This window comes from Hemicordylus capensis, chromosome 12 (genome assembly GCF_027244095.1).
Source record: "Hemicordylus capensis ecotype Gifberg chromosome 12, rHemCap1.1.pri, whole genome shotgun sequence".
Taxonomy (NCBI): Eukaryota; Metazoa; Chordata; class Lepidosauria; order Squamata; family Cordylidae; genus Hemicordylus; species Hemicordylus capensis.
Genome location: NC_069668.1, coordinates 24396924 through 24421196, shown reverse-complemented (window position 1 = coordinate 24421196; position 24273 = coordinate 24396924). Strand labels below are relative to the sequence as shown.

The following is a 24273-nucleotide window of genomic DNA, read 5'->3' as shown; positions in this document are numbered from 1 at the left end:
CTCTCTCCCACCAAGATTGCTCCATTCTCTCTCTCTCTCTCTCCCCCACCAAGACTGCTTCATTCTCACTCTCTCTCTCTCTGTTTCCCACCAAGACTGCTTCATTCTCTCTCTCTCTCTCTCCCCCACCAAGACTGCGCCATTCTCTCTCTCTCCCCCCCACCAAGACTGCTTCATTCTCTCTCTCTCTCTCCCCCCCCACTAAGACTGCTTCATTCTCTTTCTCTCTCTCCCACCAAGACTGCTCCATTCTCTCTCTCTCTCTCTCTCTCTCTCTCTCTCTCTCTCTCTCTCTCTCTCTCTCTCTCTCTCTCTCTCCCCCACCAAGACTGCTCCATTCTCTCAATCCCTCCCACCAAGACTGCTCCATTCTCTCTCTCTCTCTCCCTCCCACCAAGACTGCTCCATTCTCTCTCTCTCTCCCTCTCCAACCAAGACTGCTCCATTCTCTCTCTCTCTCTCTCTCCCACCAAGACTGCTCCATTCTCTCTCTCTCCCACCAAGACTGCTCGATTCTCTCTCTCTCTCTCTCCGACCAAGACTGCTCCATTCTCTCTCTCTCTCTCTCTCTCTCCCACCAAGACTGCTCCATTCTCTCTCTCTCTCCCACCAAGACCGCTCCATTCTCTCTCTCCCTCCCACCAAGACCGCTACATTCTCTCTCTCTCTCTCCCCCCACCAAGACTGCTCCATTCCCTCTCTCTCTCTCTCCCACCAAGGCTGCTCCATTCTCTCTCTCTCTCTCTCCCACCAAGACTGCTCCATTCTCTCTCTCTCTCCCACCAAGACTGCTCCATTCTCTCCCTCCCTCCCACCAAGACTGCTCCATTCTCTCTCTCTCTCTCTCCCACCAAGACTGCTCCATTCTCTCTCTCTCCCCCCACCAAGACTGCTCCATTCTCTCTCTCTCTCTCTCTCTCTCTCTCCCACCAAGACTGCTCAATTTTCGCTCTCTCTCCCACCGACTGCTCCATTCTCTCTCTCTCTTTCTCTCTCCCACCAAGAGTGCTCCATTCTCTCTCTCTCTCTCTCTCTCTCTCTCTCTCTCTCTCTCTCTCCCCCACCAACACTGCTCCATTCTCTCCCTCCCTCCCACCAAGACTGCTTCATTCTCTCTCTCTCTCTCTCTCTCCCACCAAGACTGCTACATTCTCTCTCTCTCTCTCCCCCTCTCTCCCACAAAGACTGCTCCATTCTCTCTCTCTCCCCCCCACCAAGACTGCTCCATTCCCCCTCTATCTCCCACTAAGACTGCTCCATTCTCTCTCTCTCTCCCACCAAGACTGCTCCATTCTCTCTCTCTCCCACCAAGACTGCTCCATTCTCTCTCTCTCTCCCCCACCAACACTGATCCATTCTCTCCCTCCCTCCCACCAAGACTGCTCCATTCTCTCTCTCTCTCTCTCCCACCAAGACTGCTCCATTCTCTCTCTCTCTCTCTCCCTCTCTCCCACCAAGACTGCTCCATTCTCTCTCTCTCTCCCTCCCACCAAGACTGCGCCATTCTCTCTCTCTCTCTCCCTCCCACCAAGACTGCTCCATTCACTCTCTATCTCTCCCTCCCACCAAGACTGCTCCATTCTCTCTATCTCTCCCTCTCTCCCACCAAGACTGCTACATTCTCTCTCTCTCTCTCTCTCTCCCTCCCACCAAGACTGCTCCATTCTCTCTCTCTCTTTCTCCCACCAAAACTGCTCCATTCTCTCTCTCTCCCACCAACACGGCTTCATTCTCTCTCTCTCTCTCTGTTTCCCACCAAGACTGCTCCATTCTGTCTGTCTGTCTGTCTCTCTCTCTCCCACCAAGACTGCTCCATTCTCTCTCTCTCTCTCCCACCAAGACTGCTACATTCTATCTCTCCCTCCCACCAAGACTGCTCTATTCTCTCTCTCTCTCTCTCTCTCTCCCACCAAGACTGCTCCATTCTCACTCTCTAACACACCCACCAAGACTGCTCCATTCTCTGTCTCCCTCTCTCTCTCTCTCTGTCTCCCACCAAGACTGCACCATTCTCTCTCTCTCTCCCACCAAGACTGCTCCATTCTCTCTCTCTATCTCCCCCAGCAAGACTGCTCCATTCTCTCTCTCTCTCTCTCCCACCCACCAAGACTGCTCCATTCTCTCTCTCTCCCAATAAGACTGCTCCATTCTCTCTCTCTCTCCCCCCCACCAAGACTGCTCCATTCTCTCTCTATCTCCCACCCACCAAGACTGCTTCATTCTCTCTCTCTCTCTCTGTCTCCCACCAAGACGGCTCCATTCTCACTCTCTCACACACCCACCAAAACTGCTCCATTCTCTCTATCTCTCTCTCCCACCAAGACTGCTACATTCTCTCTCTCTCTCTCCCACCAAGACTGCTCCAGTCTCTCTCTCTCTCCCACCAAGACTGCTCCATTCTCTTTCTCCCTCCCTCCCTCCCTCCCTCCCTCTCACCAAGACTGCTCCATTCTCACTCTCTCACACACCCAGCAAGACTGCTCCATTCTCTCTCTCTCTCTTTCCCACCAAGACCGCTCCATTCTCTCTCTCTTTCCCACCAAGACTGCTCCATTCTCTCTCTCTCCCACCAAGACGGCTCCATTCTCTCTCTCTCTCTCTCTCTCTCACCAAGACTGCTCCATTCTCTCTCTCTCTCTTTCTCTCTCTTCCACCAAGACTGCTCCATTCTCTCTCTCTCCCTCCCACCAAGATGGCTCCATTCTCTCTCTCTCTCTCCCACCAAGACTGCTCCATTCTCTCTCTCTCTCTTTCCCACCAAGACTGCTCCATTTTCTCTCTCTTTTTCCCCCACCAAAACTGCTCCATTCTCTCTCTATCTCTATCTCTCCCAAGACTGCTCCATTTTCTCTCTCTCTCTCTCTCCCCCACCAAGACTGTTCAATTCTCTTTCTCTCTCTCCCACCAAGACTGCTCCATTCTCTCTCTTTCTCTCTCTCTCTCCCACCAAGACTGCTCCATTCTCTCTCTCTCACCAAGACTGCTCCATTCTCTCTCTCATTTTTTCTCTCTCTCTCTCTCCCAGCAAGACTGCTCCATTCTCTCTCTCTCTCTCACCAAGACTGCTCCATTCTCTCTCTCTCTCTCCCACCAAGACTGCTCCATTCTCTCTCTTTCTCCCACCAAGACTGCTCCATTCTCTCTCTCTCTCCCACCAAGAATGCTCCATTATCTCTCTATCTCTCTCCTCCAGCAAGACTGCCCCATTCTCTCTCTCTCTCCCACCCACCAAGACTGCTCCATTCTCTCTTTCTCTCTCTCTGTCTCCCACCAAGACTGCTCCATTCTCACTATCTCACACTCCAACAAAGACTGCTCCATTCTCTCTCTCTCTCCCACGAAGACTGCTCCATTCTCTCTCTCTCTCTCTCCCACCAAGACAGCTCCATTCTCTCTCTCTCTCCCACCAAGACTGCTCCATTCTCTCTCTCTCTCCCACCAAGACTGCTCAATTTTCTCTCTCTCTCTCCCACCAAGACTGCTCCATTATCTCTCTCTCTCCCCCCCACCAAGACTGCTCCACTCTCTCTCTCTCTCTCCCCCACCCACCAAGACTGCTCCATTCTCTCTCTCCCAAGACATCTCCATTCTCTCTCTCTCTCTCCCCCCCATCAAGACTGCTCCATTCTTTCTCTCTCTCCCACCCACCAAGACTGCTCCATTCTCTCTCTCTCTCTCCCACCAAGACGGCTCCATTCTCACTCTCTCACACACCCACCAAGACTGCTCCATTCCCTCTCTCTCTCCCTCCCACCAAGACTGCTCCATTATCTCTCTCTCTCTCTCCCACCAAGACTGCTCCATTCTCTCTCTCTCTCTCCCCCACCAAAACTGCTCCATTCTCTCTCTCTCTCCCACCAAAACTGCTCCATTCTCTTTCTCTTTCTCCCTCCCTCCCTCTCTCTCTCTCTCTCTCTCACCAAGACTGCTCCTTTCTCAGTCTCTCACCCACCCACCAAGACTGTTCCATTCTCTCTCTCTCTCCCACCAAGACTGCTCCATTCTCTCTCTCTCTCTTTCACTCTCTCTCCCACCAAGACTGCTCCATTCTCTCTCTCTCTCTCTCCCACCAAGACTGCTCCATTCTCACTCTCTCACACACCCACCAAGACAGCTCCATTCCCTCTCTCTCTCTCTCCCCCACCAAGACGGCTCCATTCTCTCTCTCTCTCTCCCAAGACTGCTCCATTTTCTCTCTCTCTCTCTCTCCCACCGACTGCTCCATTTTCTCTCTCTCTCTCTCCCCCACCAAGACTGCTCCATTCTCTTTCTCTCTCTCCCTCTCTCTCCCACCAAGACTGCTCCATTCTCTCTCTCTCTGCCACCAAGACTGCTCCATTCTCTCTCTCTGTCTCTCCCACCAAGACTGCTCCATTCTCTCTCTCTCTCCCACCAAGACTGCTCCATTCTCTCTCTCTCTCCCACCAAGACTGCTCCATTCTCTCTCTCTTTCCCCCACCAAGACTGCTCCATTCTCTCTCTCTCTCTCTCCCACCCACCAAGACTGCTCCATTCTCTCTCTCTTTCCCCCACCAAGACTGCTCCATTCTCTCTCTCTCTCTCTCCCACCCACCAAGACTGCTCCATTCTCTCTCTCTCTCTCTCTCCCTGTCTCCCACCAAGACTGCTCCATTCTCACTCTCACACTCCAACCAAGACTGCTCCATTCTCTCTCTCTCTCTCTCCCATCAAGACTGCTCCATTCTCTCTCTCTCTCTCTCTCCCACCAAGACCGCTCCATTCTCCCTCTCTCTGTCTCTCCCACCAAGGCCGCTCCATTCTCTCTCTCTCTCCCACCAAGACTGCTCCATTCTCTCTCTCTCTCTCCCACCAAGACTGCTCCATTCTCACTCTCTCACACACCCACCAAGACTGCTCCATTCTCTCTATCTCTCTCTCCCACCAAGACTGCTCCATTCTCTCTCTCGCTCTCTCCCACCAAGACTGCTCCATTCTCTCTCTCTCTCTCCCACCAAAACTGCTCCATTCTCTCCCTCTCTCCCACCAAGACTGATCCATTCTCTTTCTCTTTCTCCCTCCCTCCCTCTATCTCACCAAGACTGCTCCATTCTCACTCTCTCACACACCCAGCAAGACTGCTACATTCTCTCTCTCTCTCTCTCCCACCGACTACTCAATTCTCTTTCTCTCTCCCACCAAGACTGCTCCATTCTCTCTCTCTCTCTCTCTCCCACCAAGACTGCTCCATTCTCTCTCTCTCTCCCACCAAGACTGCTCCATTCTCTCTTTCTACCACCAAGACTGCTCCATTCTCTCTCTCTCTCCCACCAAGACTGCTCCATTCTCTCTCTCTCTCTCCCACCAAGACTGCTCCATTCTCTCTCTCTCTCCCACCAAGATTCCATTCTCTCTCTCTCTCCCCCTCCAAGACTGCTCCATTATCTCTCTCTCTCTCTCCCACTCATCAAGACTGCTCCATTCTCTCTCTCTCTCTCTCTCTCTCTCTCTCCCTGTCTCCCACCAAGACTGCTCCATTCTCACTCTCTCACACTCCAACCAAGACTGCTCCATTCTCTCTCTCTCTCTCTCCCATCAAGACTGCTCCATTCTCTCTCTCTCTCTCTCTCCCACCAAGACCGCTCCATTCTCCCTCTCTCTGTCTCTCCCACCAAGGCCGCTCCATTCTCTCTCTCACTCCCACCAAGACTGCTCCATTCTCTCTCTCTCCCCCACCAAGACTGCTCCATTCTCTCTCTTTCTCTCTCTCCCACCCACCAAGACTGCTCCATTCTCTCTCTCTCTCCCAACAAGACTGCTCCATTCTCTCTCTCTCTCCCCCAACAAGACTGCTCCATTCTCTCTCTCTCTCCCACCCACCAAGACTGCTCCATTCTCTCTCTCTCTCTCTCTCTCTCTCTGTCTCCCACCAAGACGGCTCCATTCTCACTCTCTCACACACCCACCAAGACTGCTCCATTCTCTCTCTCTCTCTCTCCCACCAAGACTGCTCCATTCTCTCTCTCTCTCTCTCCCACAAAAACTTCTCCATACTCTCTCTCCCACCAAGACTGCTCCATTCTCTTTCTCTTTCTCCCTCCCTCTCTCTCACCAAGACTGCTCCATTCTCACTCTCTCACACACCCACCAAGACTGCTCCATTCTCTCTCTCTCGCTCTCCCACCAAGACTGCTCCATTCTCTTTCTCTCTCTCCCTCTCTCCCACCAAGACTGCTCCATTCTCTCTCTCCCACCAAGACTGCTCCATTCTCTCTCTCTCTCTCCCACCAAGACTGCTCCATGCTCTCTCTCTCTCCCCCTCCAAGACTGCTCCATTATCTCTCTCTCTCTCTCCCACCCATCAAGACTGCTCCATTCTCTCTCTCTCTCTCTCTCTCTCTCTCTCTCTCTCTCTCTCTCTCTCTCTCTCTCTCCCTGTCTCCCACCAAGACTGCTCCATTCTCACTCTCTCACACTCCAACCAAGACTGCTCCATTCTCTCTCTCTCTCTCTCTCCCATCAAGACTGCTCCATTCTCTCTCTCTCTCTCTCTCCCACCAAGACCGCTCCATTCTCCCTCTCTCTGTCTCTCCCACCAAGGCCGCTCCATTCTCTCTCTCACTCCCACCAAGACTGCTCCATTCTCTCTCTCTCTCCCACCAAGACTGCTCCATTCTCTCTCTTTCTCTCTCTCCCACCCACCAAGACTGCTCCATTCTCTCTCTCTCTCCCAACAAGACAGCTCCATTCTCATTCTCCCCCCCCCACCAAGACTGCTCCATTCTCTCTCTCTCTCCCACCCACCAAGACTGCTCCATTCTCTCTCTCTCTCTCTCTCTGTCTCCCACCAAGACGGCTCCATTCTCACTCTCTCACACACCCACCAAGACTGCTCCATTCTCTCTCTCTCTCTCTCCCACCAAGACTGCTCCATTATCTCTCTTTCTCTCTCCCACCAAGACTGCTCCATTCTCTCTCTCTCTCTCTCCCACCGACTACTCAATTCTCTTTCTCTCTCCCACCAAGACTGCTCCATTCTCTCTCTCTCTCTCTCTCCCACCAAGACTGCTCCATTCTCTCTCTCTCTCCCACCAAGACTGCTCCATTCTCTCTTTCTACCACCAAGACTGCTCCATTCTCTCTCTCTCCCACCAAGACTGCTCCATTCTCTCTCTCTCTCTCCCACCAAGACTGCTCCATTCTCTCTCTCTCTCCCACCAAGATTCCATTCTCTCTCTCTCTCCCCCTCCAAGACTGCTCCATTATCTCTCTCTCTCTCTCCCACTCATCAAGACTGCTCCATTCTCTCTCTCTCTCTCTCTCTCTCTCTCTCTCTCTCTCTCTCTCTCTCTCCGTCTCCCACCAAGACTGCTCCATTCTCACTCTCTCACACTCCAACCAAGACTGCTCCATTCCTCTCTCTCTCTCTCTCCCATCAAGACTGCTCCATTCTCTCTCTCTCTCTCTCTCCCACCGCTCCATTCTCCCTCTCTCTGTCTCTCCCACCAAGGCCGCTCCATTCTCTCTCTCACTCCCACCAAGACTGCTCCATTCTCTCTCTCTCTCCCACCAAGACTGCTCCATTCTCTCTCTTTCTCTCTCTCCCACCCACCAAGACTGCTCCATTCTCTCTCTCTCTCCCAACAAGACTGCTCCATTCTCTCTCTCTCTCCCCCACCAAGACTGCTCCATTCTCTCTCTCTCTCCCACCCACCAAGACTGCTCCATTCTCTCTCTCTCTCTCTCTCTCTCTCTCTCTCTCTGTCTCCCACCAAGACGGCTCCATTCTCACTCTCTCACACACCCACCAAGACTGCTCCATTCTCTCTCTCTCTCTCTCCCACCAAGACTGCTCCATTCTCTCTCTCTCTCTCTCCCACCAAAACTTCTCCATACTCTCTCTCCCACCAAGACTGCTCCATTCTCTTTCTCTTTCTCCCTCCCTCTCTCTCACCAAGACTGCTCCATTCTCACTCTCTCACACACCCACCAAGACTGCTCCATTCTCTCTCTCTCGCTCTCCCACCAAGACTGCTCCATTCTTTCTCTCTCTCCCTCTCTCCCACCAAGACTGCTCCATTCTCTCTCTCCCACCAAGACTGCTCCATTCTCTCTCGCTCTCTCCCACCAAGAATGCTCCATTCTCTCTCTCTCTCCCACCAAGACTGCTCCATTCTCTCTCTCTCTCCCCCTCCAAGACTGCTCCATTATCTCTCTCTCTCTCTCCCACCCATCAAGACTGCTCCATTCTCTCTCTCTCTCTCTCTCTCTCTCTCTCTCTCTCTCTCTTTCCCTGTCTCCCACCAAGACTGCTCCATTCTCACTCTCTCACACTCCAACCAAGACTGCTCCATTCTCTCTCTCTCTCTCTCTCCCATCAAGACTGCTCCATTCTCTCTCTCTCTCTCTCTCCCACCAAGACCGCTCCATTCTCCCTCTCTCTGTCTCTCCCACCAAGGCCGCTCCATTCTCTCTCTCACTCCCACCAAGACTGCTCCATTCTCTCTCTCTCTCCCACCAAGACTGCTCCATTCTCTCTCTTTCTCTCTCTCCCACCCACCAAGACTGCTCCATTCTCTCTCTCTCCCAACAAGACAGCTCCATTCTCATTCTCCCCCCCCACCAAGACTGCTCCATTCTCTCTCTCTCTCCCACCCACCAAGACTGCTCCATTCTCTCTCTCTCTCTCTCTCTGTCTCCCACCAAGACGGCTCCATTCTCACTCTCTCACACACCCACCAAGACTGCTCCATTCTCTCTCTCTCTCTCTCCCACCAAGACTGCTCCATTATCTCTCTTTCTCTCTCCCACCAAGACTGCTCCATTCTCTCTCTCTCTCTCTCCCACCAAAACTTCTCCATACTCTCTCTCTCCCACCAAGACTGCTCCATTCTCTTTCTCTTTCTCCCTCCCTCCCTCTCTCTCACCAAGACTGCTCCATTCTCTTTCTCTCTCTCCCTCTCTCCCACCAAGACTGCTCCATTCTCTCTCTCCCACCAAGACTGCTCTATTTTCTCTCTCTCTCTCTCTCCCACCAAGACTGCTCCATTCTCTCTCTACCTCCCACCAAGACTGCTCCATTCTCTCTCTCTCTCTCTCCCACCACGACTGCTCCATTCTCTCTCTCTCTCTCCCCCACCAAGATTGCTCCATTCTCTCTCTCTCTCTCTCACCAAGACTGCACCATTCTCTCTCTCTCTCCCACCAAGACTGCTCCATTCTCTCTCTCTATCTCCCCCAGCAAGACTGCTCCATTCCCTCTCTTTCTCTCTCTCTCCCACCCACCAAGACTGCTCCATTCTCTCTCTCTCCCACCAAGACTGCTCCATTCTCTCTCTCTCTCTCCCACCAAGACTGCTCCATTCTCTCTCTCTCTCTCTCCCCCACCAACACTGCTCCATTCTCTCCCTCCCTCCCACCAAGACTGCTCCATTCTCTCTCTCTCTCTCTCTCTCTCTCTCTCCCAGCAAGACTGCTGCATTCTCTCTCTCTCCCTCTCTCCCACCAAGACTGCTCCATTCTCTCTCTCTCTCCCTCTCTCCCACCAAGACTGCTCCATTCTCTCTCTCTCTCTCCCTCCCACCAAGACTGCTCCATTCTCTCTCTATCTCTCCCTCCCACCAAGACTGCTCCATTCTCTCTCTCTCTCTCTCTCTCCCACCAAGACTGCTCCATTCTCTCTCTCTCTCCCTCCCACCAAGACTGCTTCATTCTCTCTCTCTCTCTCTCCCTCCCACCAAGACTGCTCCATTCTCTCTCTCTCTCTCTCCCACCAAGACTGCTCCATTCTCTCTCTCTCTCCCTCCCACCAAGACTGCTTCATTCTCTCTCTCTCTCTCTCCCACCAACACGGCTTCATTCTCTCTCTCTCTCTCTGTTTCCCACCAAGACTGCTCCATTCTGTCTGTCTGTCTGTCTGTCTGTCTCTCTCCCACCAAGACTGCTCCATTCTCTCCCTCTCTTTCCCACCAAGACTTCTACATTCTATCTCTCCCTCGCACCAAGACTGCTCCATTCTCTATCTCTCTCTCTCTCTCTCCCACCAAGACTGCTCCATTTTCACTCTCTCACACACCCACCAAGACTGCTCCATTCTCTGTCTCCCTCTCTCTCTCCCCCCCACCAAGACTGCTCCATTCTCTCTCTCTCTCTCCCAATACTGCTCCATTTTCTCTCTCTCTCTCTCTCCCACCAAGACTGCTCCATTCTGTCTGTATCTCTCTCTCTCCCAAGACTGCTCCATTTTCTCTCTCTCTCTCTCTCCCTCCCACCAAGACTGCTCCATTCTCTCTCTCTCTCTCCCACCAAGATTGCTCCATTCTCTCTCTCTCTCTCTCTCCCCCACCAAGACTGCTTCATTCTCACTCTCTCTCTCTCTGTTTCCCACCAAGACTGCTTCATTCTCTCTCTCTCTCTCTCTCCCCCACCAAGACTGCGCCATTCTCTCTCTCTCTCCCCCCCCACCAAGACTGCTTCATTCTCTCTCTCTCTCTCCCCCCACTAAGACTGCTTCATTCTCTCTCTCTCTCTCCCACCAAGACTGCTCCATTCTCTCTCTCTCTCTCTCTCTCCCCCACCAAGACTGCTCCATTCTCTCAATCCCTCCCACCAAGACTGCTCCATTCTCTCTCTCTCTCTCCCTCCCACCAAGACTGCTCCATTCTCTCTCTCTCTCCCTCTCCAACCAAGACTGCTCCATTCTCTCTCTCTCTCTCTCTCTCTCTCTCCCACCAAGACTGCTCCATTCTCTCTCTCTCCCACCAAGACTGCTCGATTCTCTCTCTCTCTGTCTCCCACCAACACTGCTCCATTCTCTCTCTCTCTCTCTCTCCCACCAAGACTGCTCCATTCTCTCTCTCTCTCTCCCACCAAGACTGCTCCATTCTCTCTCTCTCTCTCTCCCACCAAGACTGCTCCATTCTCTCTCTCTCTCTCTCTCCGACCAAGACTGCTCCATTCTCTCTCTCTCTCTCCCACCAAGACTGCTCCATTCTCTCTCTCCCTCCCACCAAGACTGCTACATTCTCTCTCTCTCTCTCCCCCCACCAAGACTGCTCCATTCCCTCTCTCTCTCTCTCCCACCAAGGCTGCTCCATTCTCTCTCTCTCTCTCTCTCCCACCAAGACTGCTCCATTCTCTCTCTCTCTCCCACCAAAACTGCTCCATTCTCTCCCTCCCTCCCACCAAGACTGCTCCATTCTCTCTCTCTCTCTCTCCCACCAAGACTGCTCCATTCTCTCTCTCTCCCCCCACCAAGACTGCTCCATTCTCTCTCTCTCTCTCTCCCACCAAGACTGCTCAATTTTCGCTCTCTCTCCCACCAAGACTGCTCCATTCTCTCTCTCTCTTTCTCTCTCCCACCAAGACTGCTCCATTCTCTCTCTCTCTCTCTCTCTCCCCCACCAACACTGCTCCATTCTCTCCCTCCCTCCCACCAAGACTGCTTCATTCTCTCTCTCTCTCTCTCTCCCACCAAGACTGCTACATTCTCTCTCTCTCTCCCCCCCTCTCTCCCACAAAGACTGCTCCATTCTCTCTCTTCCCCCCCACCAAGACTGCTCCATTCCCCCTCTCTCTCCCACCAAGACTGCTCCATTCTCTCTCTCTCTCTCCCACCAAGACTGCTCCATTCTCTCTCTCTCCCACCAAGACTGCTCCATTCTCTCTCTCTCTCTCTCTCTCCCCCACCAACACTGATCCATTCTCTCCCTCCCTCCCACCAAGACTGCTCCATTCTCTCTCTCTCTCTCTCTCTCCCACCAAGACTGCTCCATTCTCTCTCTCTCTCTCCCTCTCCCACCAAGACTGCTCCATTCTCTCTCTCTCCCCCTCCCACCAAGACTGCTCCATTCTCTCTCTCTCTCTCCCTCCCACCAAGACTGCTCCATTCACTCTCTATCTCTCCCTCCCACCAAGACTGCTCCATTTTCTCTATCTCTCCCTCTCTCCCACCAAGACTGCTACATTCTCTCTCTCTCTCTCTCCCTCCCACCAAGACTGCTCCATTCTCTCTCTCTCTTTCTCCCACCAAAACTGCTCCATTCTCTCTCTCTCCCTCCAACACGGCTTCATTCTCTCTCTCTCTCTCTGTTTCCCACCAAGACTGCTCCATTCTGTCTGTCTGTCTGTCTCTCTCTCTCCCACCAAGACTGCTCCATTCTCTCTCTCTCTCTCCCACCAAGACTGCTACATTCTATCTCTCCCTCCCACCAAGACTGCTCCATTCTCTCTCTCTCTCTCTCTCTCTCCCACCAAGACTGCTCCATTCTCACTCTCTAACACACCCACCAAGACTGCTCCATTCTCTGTCTCCCTCTCTCTCTCTCTCTGTCTCCCACCAAGACTGCACCATTCTCTCTCTCTCTCCCACCAAGACTGCTCCATTCTCTCTCTCTATCTCCCCCAGCAAGACTGCTCCATTCTCTCTCTTTCTCTCTCTCTCCCACCCACCAAGACTGCTCCATTCTCTCTCTCTCCCAATAAGACTGCTCCATTCTCTCTCTCTCTCCCCCCCACCAAGACTGCTCCATTCTCTCTCTATCTCCCACCCACCAAGACTGCTTCATTCTCTCTCTCTCTCTCTCTGTCTCCCACCAAGACGGCTCCATTCTCACTCTCTCACACACCCACCAAAACTGCTCCATTCTCTCTATCTCTCTCTCCCACCAAGACTGCTACATTCTCTCTCTCTCTCTCTCCCACCAAGACTGCTCCATTCTCTCTCTCTCTCTCCCACCAAAACTGCTCCATTCTCTCTCTCTCTCCCACCAAGACTGCTCCATTCTCTTTCTCCCTCCCTCCCTCCCTCCCTCTCACCAAGACTGCTCCATTCTCACTCTCTCACACTCCCAGCAAGACTGCTCCATTCTCTCTCTCTCTCTTTCCCACCAAGACCGCTCCATTCTCTCTCTCTTTCCCACCAAGACTGCTCCATTCTCTCTCTCTCCCACCAAGACTGCTCCATTCTCTTTCTCTCTCTCTCCCACCAAGACTGCTCCATTCTCTCTCTCTCTCTTTCTCTCTCTTCCACCAAGACAGCTCCATTCTCTCTCTCTCCCTCCCACCAAGATGGCTCCATTCTCTCTCTCTCTCTCCCACCAAGACTGCTCCATTCTCTCTCTCTCTCTTTCCCACCAAGACTGCTCCATTCTCTCTCTTTCTCCCCCACCAAAACTGCTCCATTCTCTCTATATCTCTCTCTCTCCCAAGACTGCTCCATTTTCTCTCTCTCTCTCTCTCCCCCACCAAGACTGTTCAATTCTCTTTCTCTCTCTCCCACCAAGACTGCTCCATTCTCTCTCTCTCTCACGAAGACTGCTCCATTCTCTCTCTCATTTTCTCTCTCTCTCTCTCCCAGCAAGACTGCTCCATTCTCTCTCGCTCTCTCACCAAGACTGCTCCATTCTCTCTCTCTCTATCCCACCAAGACTGCTCCATTCTCTCTCTTTCTCCCACCAAGACTGCTCCATTCTCTCTCTCTCTCCCACCAAGAATGCTCCATTATCTCTCTATCTCTCTCCTCCAGCAAGACTGCTCCATTCTCTCTCTCTCTCCCACCCACCAAGACTGCTCCATTCTCTCTTTCTCTCTCTCTGTCTCCCACCAAGACTGCTCCATTCTCACTCTCTCACACTCCCACCAAGACTGCTCCATTCTCTCTCTCTCTCTCTCCCACCAAGACAGCTCCATTCTCTCTCTCTCTCTCTCCCACCAAGACTGCTCCATTCTCTCTCTCTCTCTCCCACCAAGACTGCTCCATTATCTCTCTCTCTCCCCCCCACCAAGACTGCTCCACTCTCTCTCTCTCTCTCCCCCACCGACCAAGACTGCTCCATTCTCTCTCTCCCAAGACAGCTCCATTCTCTCTCTCTCTCTCCCCCCATCAAGACTGCTCCATTCTCTCTCTCTCTCCCACCCACCAAGACTGCTCCATTCTCTCTCTCTCTCTGTCTCCCATCAAGACGGCTCCATTCTCACTCTCTCACACACCCACCAAGACTGCTCCATTCCCTCTCTCTCTCCCTCCCACCAAGACTGCTCCATTATCTCTCTCTCTCTCTCCCACCAAGACTGCTCCATTTTCTCTCTCTCTCTCCCACCAAGACTGTTCCATTCTCTCTCTCTCTCTCCCACCAAGACTGCTCCATTCTCTCTCTCTCTCTTTCACTCTCTCTCCCACCAAGACTGCTCCATTCTCTCTCTCTCTCTCTCCCACCAAGACTGCTCCATTCTCTCTCTCTCTCTCTCTCTCTCTCTCCCACCAAGACTGCTCCATTCTCACTCTCTCACACACCGACCAAGACTGCTCCATTCCCTCTCTCTCTCTCTCTCCCCCACCAAGACGGCTCCATTCTCTCTCTCTCTCTCTCCCAAGACTGCTCCATTTTCTCTCTCTCTCTCTCTCTCTCTCCCACCGACTGCTCCATTTTCTCTCTCTCTCTCTCCCCCACCAAGACTGCTCCATTCTCTTTCTCTCTCTCCCTCTCTCTCCCACCAAGACTGCTCCATTCTCTCTCTCTGTGCCACCAACACTGCTCCATTCTCTCTCTCTGTCTCTCCCACCAAGTCTGCTCAATTCTCTCTGTCTCTCCCACCAAGACTGCTCCATTCTCTCTCTCTCTCTCCCACCAAGACTGCTCCATTCTCTCTCTCTCCCACCAAGACTGCTCCATTCTCTCTCGCTTTCCCCCACCAAGACTGCTCCATTCTCTCTCTCTCTCTCTCCCACCCACCAAGACTGCTCCATTCTCTCTCTCTCTCTCCCACCAAGACTGCTCCATTCTCACTCTCTCACACACCCACCAAGACTGATCCATTCTCTCTATCTCTCTCTCCCACCAAGACTGCTCCATTCTCTCTCTCGCTTTCTCCCACCAAGACTGCTCCATTCTCTCTCTCTCTCTCCCACCAAAACTGCTCCATTCTCTCCCTCTCTCCCACCAAGACTGCTCCATTATCTTTCTCTTTCTCCCTCCCTCCCTCTCTCTCACCAAGACTGCTCCATTCTCACTCTCTCACACACCCAGCAAGACTGCTACATTCTCTCTCTCTCTCTCTCTCCCACCAAGACTGCTCCATTCTCTTTCTCTCTCTCTCCCACCAAGACTGCTCCATTCTCTCTCTCTCTCTCTCCCACCAAGACTGCTCCATTTTCTCTCTCTCTCTCTCTCCCACCAAGACTGCTCAATTCTCTTTCTCTCTCCCACAAAGACTGCTCCTTTCTCTCTCTCTCTCTCTCCCACCAAGACGGCTCTATTCTCTCTCTCTCTCTCCCACCAAGACTGCTCCATTCTCTCTTTCTACCACCAAGACTGCTCCATTCTCTCTCTCTCTCCCACCAAGACTGCTCCATTCTCTCTCTCTCTCTCCCACCAAGACTGCTCCATTCTCTCTCTCTCTCCCACCAAGACTGCTCCATTCTCTCTCTCTCTCCCCCACCAAGACTGCTCCATTATCTCTCTCTCTCTCTCCCACCCATCAAAACTGCTCCATTCTCTCTCTCTCTCTCTCTCTCTCCCTGTCTCCCACCAAGACTGCTCCATTCTCACTCTCTCACACTCCAACCAAGACTGCTCCATTCTCTCTCTCTCTCTCTCCCATCAAGACTGCTCCATTCTCTCTCTCTCTCTCTCCCACCAAGACCGCTCCATTCTCCCTCTCTCTGTCTCTCCCACTAAGGCCGCTCCATTCTCTCTCTCACTCCCACCAAGACTGCTCCATTCTCTCTCTCTCTCCCACCAAGACTGCTCCATTCTCTCTCTTTCTCTCTCTCCCACCCACCAAGACTGCTCCATTCTCTCTCTCTCTCCCAACAAGACTGCTCCATTCTCTCTCTCTCCCCCCCACCAAGACTGCTCCATTCTCTCTCTCTCTCCCACCCACCAAGACTGCTCCATTCTCTCTCTCTCTCTCTCTCTCTCTGTCTCCCACCAAGACGGCTCCATTCTCACTCTCTCACACACCCACCAAGACTGCTCCATTCTCTCTCTCTCGCTCTCCCACCAAGACTGCTCCATTCTCTTTCTCTCTCTCCCTCTCTCCCACCAAGACTGCTCCATTCTCTCTCTCCCACCAAGACTGCTCTATTTTCTCTCTCTCTCTCTCTCCCACCAAGACTGCTCCATTCTCTCTCTACCTCCCACCAAGACTGCTCCATTCTCTCTCTCTCTCCCACCAAGACTGCTCCATTCTCTCTCTCTCTCTCCCCCACCAAGACTGCTCCATTCTCTCTCTCCCACCAAGACTGCACCATTCTCTCTCTCTCTCCCACCAAGACTGCTCCATTCTCTCTCTCTCCCACCAAGACTGCTCCATTCTCTCTCTCTCTCTTTCTCTCTCTTCCACCAAGACGGCTCCATTCTCTCTCTCTCTCTCCCACCAAGACTGCTCCATTCTCTCTCTCTCTCTTTCGCACCAAGACTGCTCCATTTTCTCTCTCTTTCTCCCCCACCAAAACTGCTCCATTCTCTCTCTAACTCTCTCTCTCCCAAGACTGCTCCATTTTCTCTCTCTCTCTCTCCCCCACCAAGACTGTTCAATTCTCTTTCTCTCTCTCTCTCTCCCACCAAGACAGCTCCATTCTCTCTCTTTCTCTCTCTCTCTCCCACCAAGATTGCTCCATTCTCTCTCTCTCTCACCAAGACTGTTCCATTCTCTCTCTTTTCTCTCTCTCTCTCCCAGCAAGACTGCTCCATTCTCTCTCTCTCTCTCACCAAGACTGCTCCATTCTCTCTCTCTCTCTCCCACCAAGACTGCTCCATTCTCTCTCTTTCTCCCACCAAGACTGCTCCATTCTCTCTCTCTCTCCCACCAAGAATGCTCCATTATCTCTCTATCTCTCTCCCCCAGCAAGACTGCTCCATTCTCTCTCTCTCTCACACCCACCAAGACTGCTCCATTCTCTCTCTCTCTGTCTCCCACCAAGACTGCTCCATTCTCACTCTCTCACACTCCAACCAAGACTGCTCCATTCTCTCTCTCTCTCCCACCAAGACTGCTGCATTCTCTCTCTCTCTTTTTCCCACCAGGAGTGCTCCATTCTCTCTCTCTCTCCCAGCAAGACTGCTCCATTCTCTCTCTCTCTCTCTCCCCCCCCCCACCAAGACTGCTCCATTCTCTCTCTCTTTCTGTCTCCCACCCACCAAGACTGCTCCATTCTCTCTCTCTCTCTGTCTCCCACCAAGACTGCTCCATTCTCACTCTCTCACACTCCCACCAAGACTTCTCCATTCTCTCTCTCTCCCACCAAGACTGCTCCATTCTCTCTCTCTCTCTCTCCCACCAAGACTGCTCCATTCTCTCTCTCTCTCTCTCCCACCAAGAATGCTCCATTCTCTCTCTCTCTCCCACCAAGACTGCTCCATTCTCTCTCTCTCTCTCCCACCAAGACTGCTCCATTCTCTCTCTCTCTCCCCCCCACCAAGACTGCTCCACTCTCTCTCTCTCTCCCACCCACCAAGACTGCTCCATTCTCTCTCTCCCAACAAGACAGCTCCATTCTCTCTCTCTCTCTCCCCCCCACCAAGACTGCTCCATTCTCTCTCTCTCTCCCACCCACCAAGACTGCTCCATTCTCTCTCTCTCTCTCTCTCTCTGTCTCCCACCAAGACGGCTCCATTCTCACTCTCTCACACACCCACCAAGACTGCTCCATTCCCTCTCTCTCTCCCTCCCACCAAGACTGCTCCATTATCACTCTCTCTCTCTCCCACCAAGACTGCTCCATTCTCTCTCTCTTTCTCCCCCACCAAAACTGCTCCATTCTCTCTCTCTCTCCCACCAAAACTGCTCCATTCTCTTTCTCTTTCTCCCTCCCTCTCTCTCTCTCTCTCACCAAGAGTGCTCCTTTCTCAGTCTCTCACCCACCCACCAAGACTGTTCCATTCTCTCTCTCTCTCTCCCCCACCAAGACTGCTCCATTCTCTCTCTCTCTCTTTCACTCTCTCTCCCACCAAGACTGCTCCATTCTCTCTCTCTCTCCCATAAAGACTGCTCCATTCTCTCTCTCTCTCTCTCTCCCACCAAGACTGCTCCATTCTCTCTCTCTCTCTCTCTCTCTCCCACCAAGACTGCTCCATTCTCTCTCTCTCTCACCAAGACTGCTCCATTCTCTCTCTCTCTCTCTTTTCTCTCTCTCTCTCCCAGCAAGACTGCTCCATTCTCTCTCTCTCTCACCAAGACTGCTCCATTTTTTCTCTCTCTCTCCCACCAAGACTGCTCCATTCTCTCTCTTTCTCCCACCAAGACTGCTCCATTCTCTCTCTCTCCCACCAAGAATGCTCCATTATCTCTCTATCTCTCTCCCCCAGCAAGACTGCTCCATTCTCTCTCTCTCTCCCACCCACCAAGACTGCTCCATTCTCTCTCTCTCTCTCTCTCTGTCTCCCACCAAGACTGCTCCATTCTCACTCTCTCACACTCCAACCAAGACTGCTCCATTCTCTCTCTCACTCCCACCAAGACAGCTCCATTCTCTCTCTTTCTCCCACCAAGACTGCTCCATTCTCTCTCTCTCTCTCTCCCCCACCAAGACTGCTCCATTCTCTCTCTCTCTTTTTCCCACCAGGAGTGCTCCATTCTCTCTCTCTCTCTCCCACCAAGACTGCTTCATTCCCTCTCTCTCTCTCTCTCCCCCACCAAGACGGCTCCATTCTCTCTCTCTCTCTTTCCCAAGACTGCTCCATTTTCTCTCTCTCTCTCTCTCTCCCACCGACTGCTCCATTTTCTCTCTCTCTCTCTGCCCCACCAAGACTGCTCCATTCTCTTTCTCTCTCTCCCTCTCTCTCCCACCAAGACTGCTCCATTCTCTCTCTCTCTGCCACCAAGACTGCTCCATTCTCTCTCTCTGTCTCTCCCACCAAGACTGCTCCACTCTCTCTCTCTCTCTCTCTCCCCCACCCACCAAGACTGCTCCATTCTCTCTCTCCCAACAAGACGGCTCCATTCTCTCTCTCTCTCTCCCCCCCACCAAGACTGCTCCATTCTCTCTATCTCTCCCACCCACCAAGACTGCTCCATTCTCTCTCTCTCTTTCTCTGTCTCCCACCAAGACGGCTCCATTCTCACTCTCTCACACACCCACCAAGACTGCTCCATTCCCTCTCTCTCTCCCTCCCACCAAGACTGCTCCATTATCTTTCTCTCTCTCTCCCACCAAGACTGCTCCATTCTCTCTCTCTCTCTCTCCCACCAAAACTGCTCCATTCTCTCTCTCTCCCACCAAGACTGCTCCATTCTCTTTCTCCCTCCCTCCCTCCCTCCCTCTCACCAAGACTGCTCCATTCTCTCTCTCTCTTTCCCACCAAGACCGCTCCAATCTCTCTCTCTCTCCCACCAAGACTGCTCCAATCTCTCTCTCTCCCACCAAGACTGCTCCATTCTCTCTCTCTCTCTCTCTTTCTCTCTCTTCCACCGACGGCTCCATTCTCTCTCTCTCCCTCCCACCAAGACGGCTCCATTCTCTCTCTCTCTCTCCCACCAAGACGGCTCCATTCTCTCTCTCTCTCTTTCGCACCAAGACTGCTCCATTTTCTCTCTCTTTCTCCCCCACCAAAACTGCTCCATTCTCTCTCTAACTCTCTCTCTCCCAAGACTGCTCCATTTTCTCTCTCTCTCTCTCCCCCACCAAGACTGTTCAATTCTCTTTCTCTCTCTCTCTCTCCCACCAAGACTGCTCCATTCTCTCTCTTTCTCTCTCTCTCTCCCACCAAGACTGCTCCATTCTCTCTCTCTCACCAAGACTGCTCCATTCTCTCTCTTTTCTCTCTCTCTCTCTCTCCCAGCAAGACTGCTCCATTCTCTCTCTCTCTCACCAAGACTGCTCCATTCTCTCTCTCTCTCTCCCACCAAGACTGCTCCATTCTCTCTCTTTCTCCAACCAAGACTGCTCCATTCTCTCTCTCTCCCACCAAGAATGCTCCATTATCTCTCTATCCTCTCCCCCAGCAAGACTGCTCCATTCTCTCTCTCTCTCACACCCACCAAGACTGCTCCGTTCTCTCTCTCTCTGTCTCCCACCAAGACTGCTCCATTCTCACTCTCTCACACTCCAACCAAGACTGCTCCATTCTCTCTCTCTCTCCCACCAAGACTGCTCCATACTCTCTCTCTCTCTCGCTCTCCCACCAAGACAGCTCCATTCTCTCTCTTTCTCCCACCAAGACTGCTCCATTCTCTCTCTCTCTCTCTCCCCCACCAAGACTGCTGCATTCTCTCTCTCTCTTTTTCCCACCAGGAGTGCTCCATTCTCTCTCTCTCTCCCACCAAGACTGCTCCATTCTCTCTCTCTCTCCCCCCCCACCAAGACTGCTCCATTCTCTCTCTCTTTCTCTCTCCCACCCACCAAGACTGCTCTATTCTCTCTCTCTCTCTGTCTCCCACCAAGACTGCTCCATTCTCACTCTCTCACACTCCCACCAAGACTGCTCCATTCTCTCTCTCTCCCACCAAGACTGCTCCATTCTCTCTCTCTCTCTCTCCCACCAAGACTGCTCCATTCTCTCTCTCTCTCTCCCACCAAGAATGCTCCATTTTCTCTCTCTCTCCCCCCCACCAAGACTGCTCCACTCTCTCTCTCTCTCTCTCTCTCCCCCACCCACCAAGACTGCTCCATTCTCTCTCTCCCAACAAGACAGCTCCATTCTCTCTCTCTCTCCCCCCCCACCAAGACTGCTCCATTCTCTCTCTCTCTCCCACCCACCAAGACTGCTCCATTCTCTCTCTCTCTCTCTCTGTCTCCCACCAAGACGGCTCAATTCTCACTCTCTCACACACCCACCAAGACTGCTCCATTCCCTCTCTCTCTCCCTCCCACCAAGACTGCTCCATTATCTCTCTCTCTCTCTCCCACCAAGACTGCTCCATTCTCTCTCTCTTTCTCCCCCACCAAAACTGCTCCATTCTCTCTCTCTCTCAAACCAAAACTGCTCCATTCTCTTTCTCTTTCTCCCTCCCTCTCTCTCTCTCTCACCAAGACTGCTCCTTTCTCAGTCTCTCACCCACCCACCAAGACTGTTCCATTCTCTCTCTCTCTCCCCCACCAAGACTGCTCCATTCTCTCTCTCTCTCTTTCACTCTCTCTCCCACCAAGACTGCTCCATTCTCTCTCTCTCTCTCTCTCCCACCAAGACTGCTCCATTCTCTCTCTCTCTCTCCCACCAAGACTGCTCCATTCTCTCTCTCTCTCCCCCCCACCAAGACTGCTCCACTCTCTCTCTCTCTCTCTCTCCCCCACCCACCAAGACTGCTCCATTCTCTCTCCCCCAACAAGACAGCTCCATTCTCTCTCTCTCTCTCCCCCCCACCAAGACTGCTCCATTCTCTCTCTCTCTCCCACCCACCAAGACTGCTCCATTCTCTCTCTCTCTCTCTCTGTCTCCCACCAAGACGGCTCCATTCTCACTCTCTCACACACCCACCAAGACTGCTCCATTCCCTCTCTCTCTCCCTCCCACCAAGACTGCTCCATTATCTCTCTCTCTCTCTCCCACCAAGACTGCTCCATTCTCTCTCTCTTTCTTCCCCACCAAAACTGCTCCATTCTCTCTCTCTCCCCCACCAAAACTGCTCCATTCTCTTTCTCTTTCTCCCTCCCTCTCTCTCTCTCACCAAGACTGCTCCTTTCTGAGTCTCTCACCCACCCACCAATACTGTTCCATTCTCTCTCTCTCTCTCCCCCACCAAGACTGCTCCATTCTCTCTCTCTCTGCCACCAAGACTGCTCCATTCTCTCTCTCTGTCTCTCCCACCAAGACTGCTCAATTCTCTCTGTCTCTCCCACCAAGACTGCTCCATTCTCTCTCTGTCTCTCCCACCAAGACTGCTCCATTCTCTCTCTCTCTCACCAAGACTGCTCCATTCTCTCTCTCTCTTTTCTCTCTCTCTCTCTCCCAGCAAGACTGCTCCATTCTCTCTCTCTCTCACCAAGACTGCTCCATTTTCTCTCTCTCTCTCCCACCAAGACTGCTCCATTCTCTCTCTTTCTCCAACCAAGACTGCTCCATTCTCTCTCTCTCTCCCACCAAGAATGCTCCATTATCTCTCTATCTCTCCCCCCCAGCAAGACTGCTCCATTCTCTCTCTCTCTCCCACCCACGAAGACTGCTCCATTCTCTCTCTCTCTCTCTCTCTCTGTCTCCCACCAAGACTGCTCCATTCTCACTCTCTCACACTCCAACCAAGACTGCTCCATTCTCTCTCTCACTCCCACCAAGACAGCTCCATTCTCTCTCTTTCTCCCACCAAGACTGCTCCATTCTCTCTCTCTCTCTCTCCCCCACCAAGACTGCTCCATTCTCTCTCTCTCTTTTTCCCACCAGGAGTGCTCCATTCTCTCTCTCTCTCCCACCAAGACTGCTTCATTCCCTCTCTCTCTCTCTCTCCCCCACCAAGACCGCTCCATTCTCTCTCTCTCTCTCCCAAGACTGCTCCATTTTCTCTCTCTCTCTCTCTCTCCCACCGACTGCTCCATTTTCTCTCTCTCTCTCTGCCCCACCAAGACTGCTCCATTCTCTTTCTCTCTCTCCCTCTCTCTCCCACCAAGACTGCTCCATTCTCTCTCTCTCTGCCACCAAGACTGCTCCATTCTCTCTCTCTGTCTCTCCCACCAAGACTGCTCCACTCTCTCTCTCTCTCTCTCCCCCACCCACCAAGACTGCTCCATTCTCTCTCTCCCAACAAGACGGCTCCATTCTCTCTCTCTCTCCCCCCCCCACCAAGACTGCTCCATTCTCTCTATCTCTCCCACCCACCAATACTGCTCCATTCTCTCTCTCTCTCTCTCTGTCTCCCACCAAGACGGCTCCATTCTCACTCTCTCACACACCCACCAAGACTGCTCCATTCCCTCTCTCTCTCCCTCCCACCAAGACTGCTCCATTATATCTCTCTCTCTCTCCCACCAAGATTGCTCCATTCTCTCTCTCTCTCCCACCAAAACTGCTCCATTCTCTTTCTCTTTCTCCCTCCCTCCCTCCCTCTCTCTCTCTCACCAAGACTGCTCCTTTCTCAGTCTCTCACCCACCCACCAAGACTGCTCCATTCTCTCTCTCTCTCTCCCACCAAGACTGCTCCATTCTCTTTCTCTCTCTTTCACTCTCTGTCCCACCAAGACTGCTCCATTCTCTCTCTCTCTCTCTCCCACCAAGACTGCTCCATTTTCTCTCTCTCTCTCTCCCACCAAGACTGCTCCATTCTCTCTCTCTCTCCCACAAAGACTGCTCCATTCTCTCTCTCTCTCTCTCCCACCAAGACTGCTCCATTCTCACTCTCTCACACACCCACCAAGACTGCTCCATTCCCCCCCTCTCTCTGTCTCCCCCACCAAGACGGTTCCATTCTCTCTCTCTCTCTCTCCCAAGACTGCTCCATTTTCTCTCTCTCTCTCTCTCCCTCCGACTGCTCCATTTTCTCTCTCTCTCTCTCCCCCACCAAGACTGCTCCATTCTCTTTCTCTCTCTCCCTCTCTCTCCCACCAAGACTGCTCCATTCTCTCTCTCTTTCTCTCTCTCTCTCTCTGCCACCAAGACTGCTCCATTATCTCTCTCTCTCTCTCCGACCAAGACTGCTCCATTCTCTCTCTCTCTCTCCCCCCACCAAAACTGCTCCATTCTCTCTCTCTCTCCCACCAAAACTGCTCCATTCTCTTTCTCTTTCTCCCTCCCTCCCTCTCTCTCTCTCTCTCTCACCAAGACTGCTCCTTTCTCAGTCTCTCACCCACCCACCAAGACTGTTCCATTCTCTCTCTCTCTCTCCCACCAAGACTGCTCCATTCTCTCTCTCTCTCTTTCACTCTCTCTCCCACCAAGACTGCTCCATTCTCTCTCTCTCTCTCTCCCACCAAGATTGCTCCATTCTCTCTCTCTCTCTCTCTCTCTCCCACCGACTGCTCCATTCTCACTCTCTCACACACCCACCAAGACTGCTCCATTCCCCCTCTCTCTCTCTCTCCCCCACCAAGACGGCTCCATTCTCTCTCTCTCTCTCTCCGAAGACTGCTCCATTTTCTCTCTCTCTCTCTCTCTCTCCCACCGACTGCTCCATTTTCTCTCTCTCTCTCTCCCCGACCAAGACTGCTCCATTCTCTTTCTCTCTCTCCCTCTCTCTCCCACCAAGACTGCTCCATTCTCTCTCTCTCTGCCACCAAGACTGCTCCATTCTCTCTCTCTTTCTCTCCCACCAAGACTGCTCAATTCTCTCTGTCTCTCCCACCAAGACTGCTCCATTCTCTCTCTCTCTCTCCCACCAAGACTGCTCCATTCTCTCTCTCTCTCCCACCAAGACTGCTCCATTCTCTCTCTCTTTCCCCCACCAAGACTG

The 24273-nt window shown here is 52.6% G+C and overlaps 1 protein-coding gene across 1 annotated transcript in view; it reads right to left on the bottom strand.

Moving 5' to 3' along the window:
* Positions 1-5663: 5663 nt before the first annotated feature.
* LOC128336008 (zinc finger CCCH domain-containing protein 13-like) overlaps positions 5664-24273 on the bottom strand; it is a 38109-nt gene continuing 19499 nt past the window's right edge. The window contains exon 2 of the mRNA XM_053275052.1: positions 5664-7069. Coding sequence (XP_053131027.1) covers positions 6320-7069 — 750 coding nt within the window. The 3' untranslated portion in view covers positions 5664-6319. The remainder of the gene's footprint in view (positions 7070-24273) is intronic.